Raw genomic sequence first — 873 nt, 5'->3', positions numbered from 1 at the left:
AGGCGTTGGTCATGTACCCGCCGCCGCAGCCGTCGTTGTTGGCCACGCAGTCCACCAGGTTTTGGGGGCTGAGCGACAGCAGTTTGCCCGTTTTCCTCTTCAGCTGCCCCTCCAGGGCACCCACCGAGCTGAAAGCCCAGCACGAGCCACACTGGCCCTGTGGGGACACAACGGGTGACACCGGGGTGACGCCGGGGTGACGCCCTGCTCCAGGCACACCCGTCTTACCTGGTTCTTCACAGGGGTCACGTAGCCTTTCTTGCGCCAGTCCATGGCAGCCGGGGCTCTCTCGGTCCAGTCGGGGACAAAGAGCGTCTCGTTGTGGCGTTGGTGACCGCGGGGCACCTTCAGCCCTGTCATTGTCCTCACCACCTCCTCGCTGGTCTGGGAAAGGAGCCCTGGGTGGGTGGGAGCACCCACGGGTGGTCAACTCCCCCCACTCTCTCCCCTTCCAGGGATACCCACCATGTCACCCAGGTGGTTCATGGCCAGCTCGAAGGTGTGCACGCCCAGGGCGTGCTCCAGGTTGTGGGTGTTGATGTATTTGAGGTTCTTCTCCCAAATCAGCCTCCGCCTCACCTCGTCCGCCTGCACCGTGGGACGAGACGCTGCTGGGACGGGGGTCCTGCCTGTGTCCCCCCCCCACCCTGGGGACAGCCTTGTGCCCTGGCATCCAACCCTGGGGACGTCACCGGGGGTCCCAAGCACCAGACCCCCCCTGTACCTGCCCGTTGTACTGCTTGCGGTGGGTTTTCTTCCACAGCTCCCACTGCGTGTCCAGTTCCCGCTCCGGCTGCAACTGGGCCAGCGCCGCAGGGACCAGCAGGGCCAGCAGCACGGGCCACCACATTCTGGGGGCCAGCTGAACACTGG

At 65.5% G+C, this 873-nt stretch overlaps 1 protein-coding gene across 1 annotated transcript in view; it reads right to left on the bottom strand.

Annotated features, from left to right (window-relative positions):
* Window positions 1–873, bottom strand: part of CTSK (cathepsin K) — an 8,179-nt gene that overhangs the window by 837 nt on the left and 6,469 nt on the right. Inside the window, exons 2-5 of the mRNA XM_008638178.2 lie at window positions 725–870; window positions 466–588; window positions 229–384; window positions 1–157 (exon numbers count right to left, since the gene is read on the bottom strand). Of these exons, the coding sequence (XP_008636400.1) occupies window positions 1–157; window positions 229–384; window positions 466–588; window positions 725–850 (562 nt within the window). The 5' untranslated portion in view covers window positions 851–870. The remainder of the gene's footprint in view (window positions 158–228; window positions 385–465; window positions 589–724; window positions 871–873) is intronic.

The sequence above is a fragment of the Corvus brachyrhynchos genome, unplaced genomic scaffold (assembly GCF_000691975.1).
Source record: "Corvus brachyrhynchos isolate BGI_N302 unplaced genomic scaffold, ASM69197v1 scaffold787, whole genome shotgun sequence".
Taxonomy (NCBI): domain Eukaryota; kingdom Metazoa; phylum Chordata; class Aves; order Passeriformes; family Corvidae; genus Corvus; species Corvus brachyrhynchos.
The sequence above is the reverse complement of the archived record's forward strand: the minus strand, read 5'-3'. Positions and strand labels throughout refer to the sequence as shown.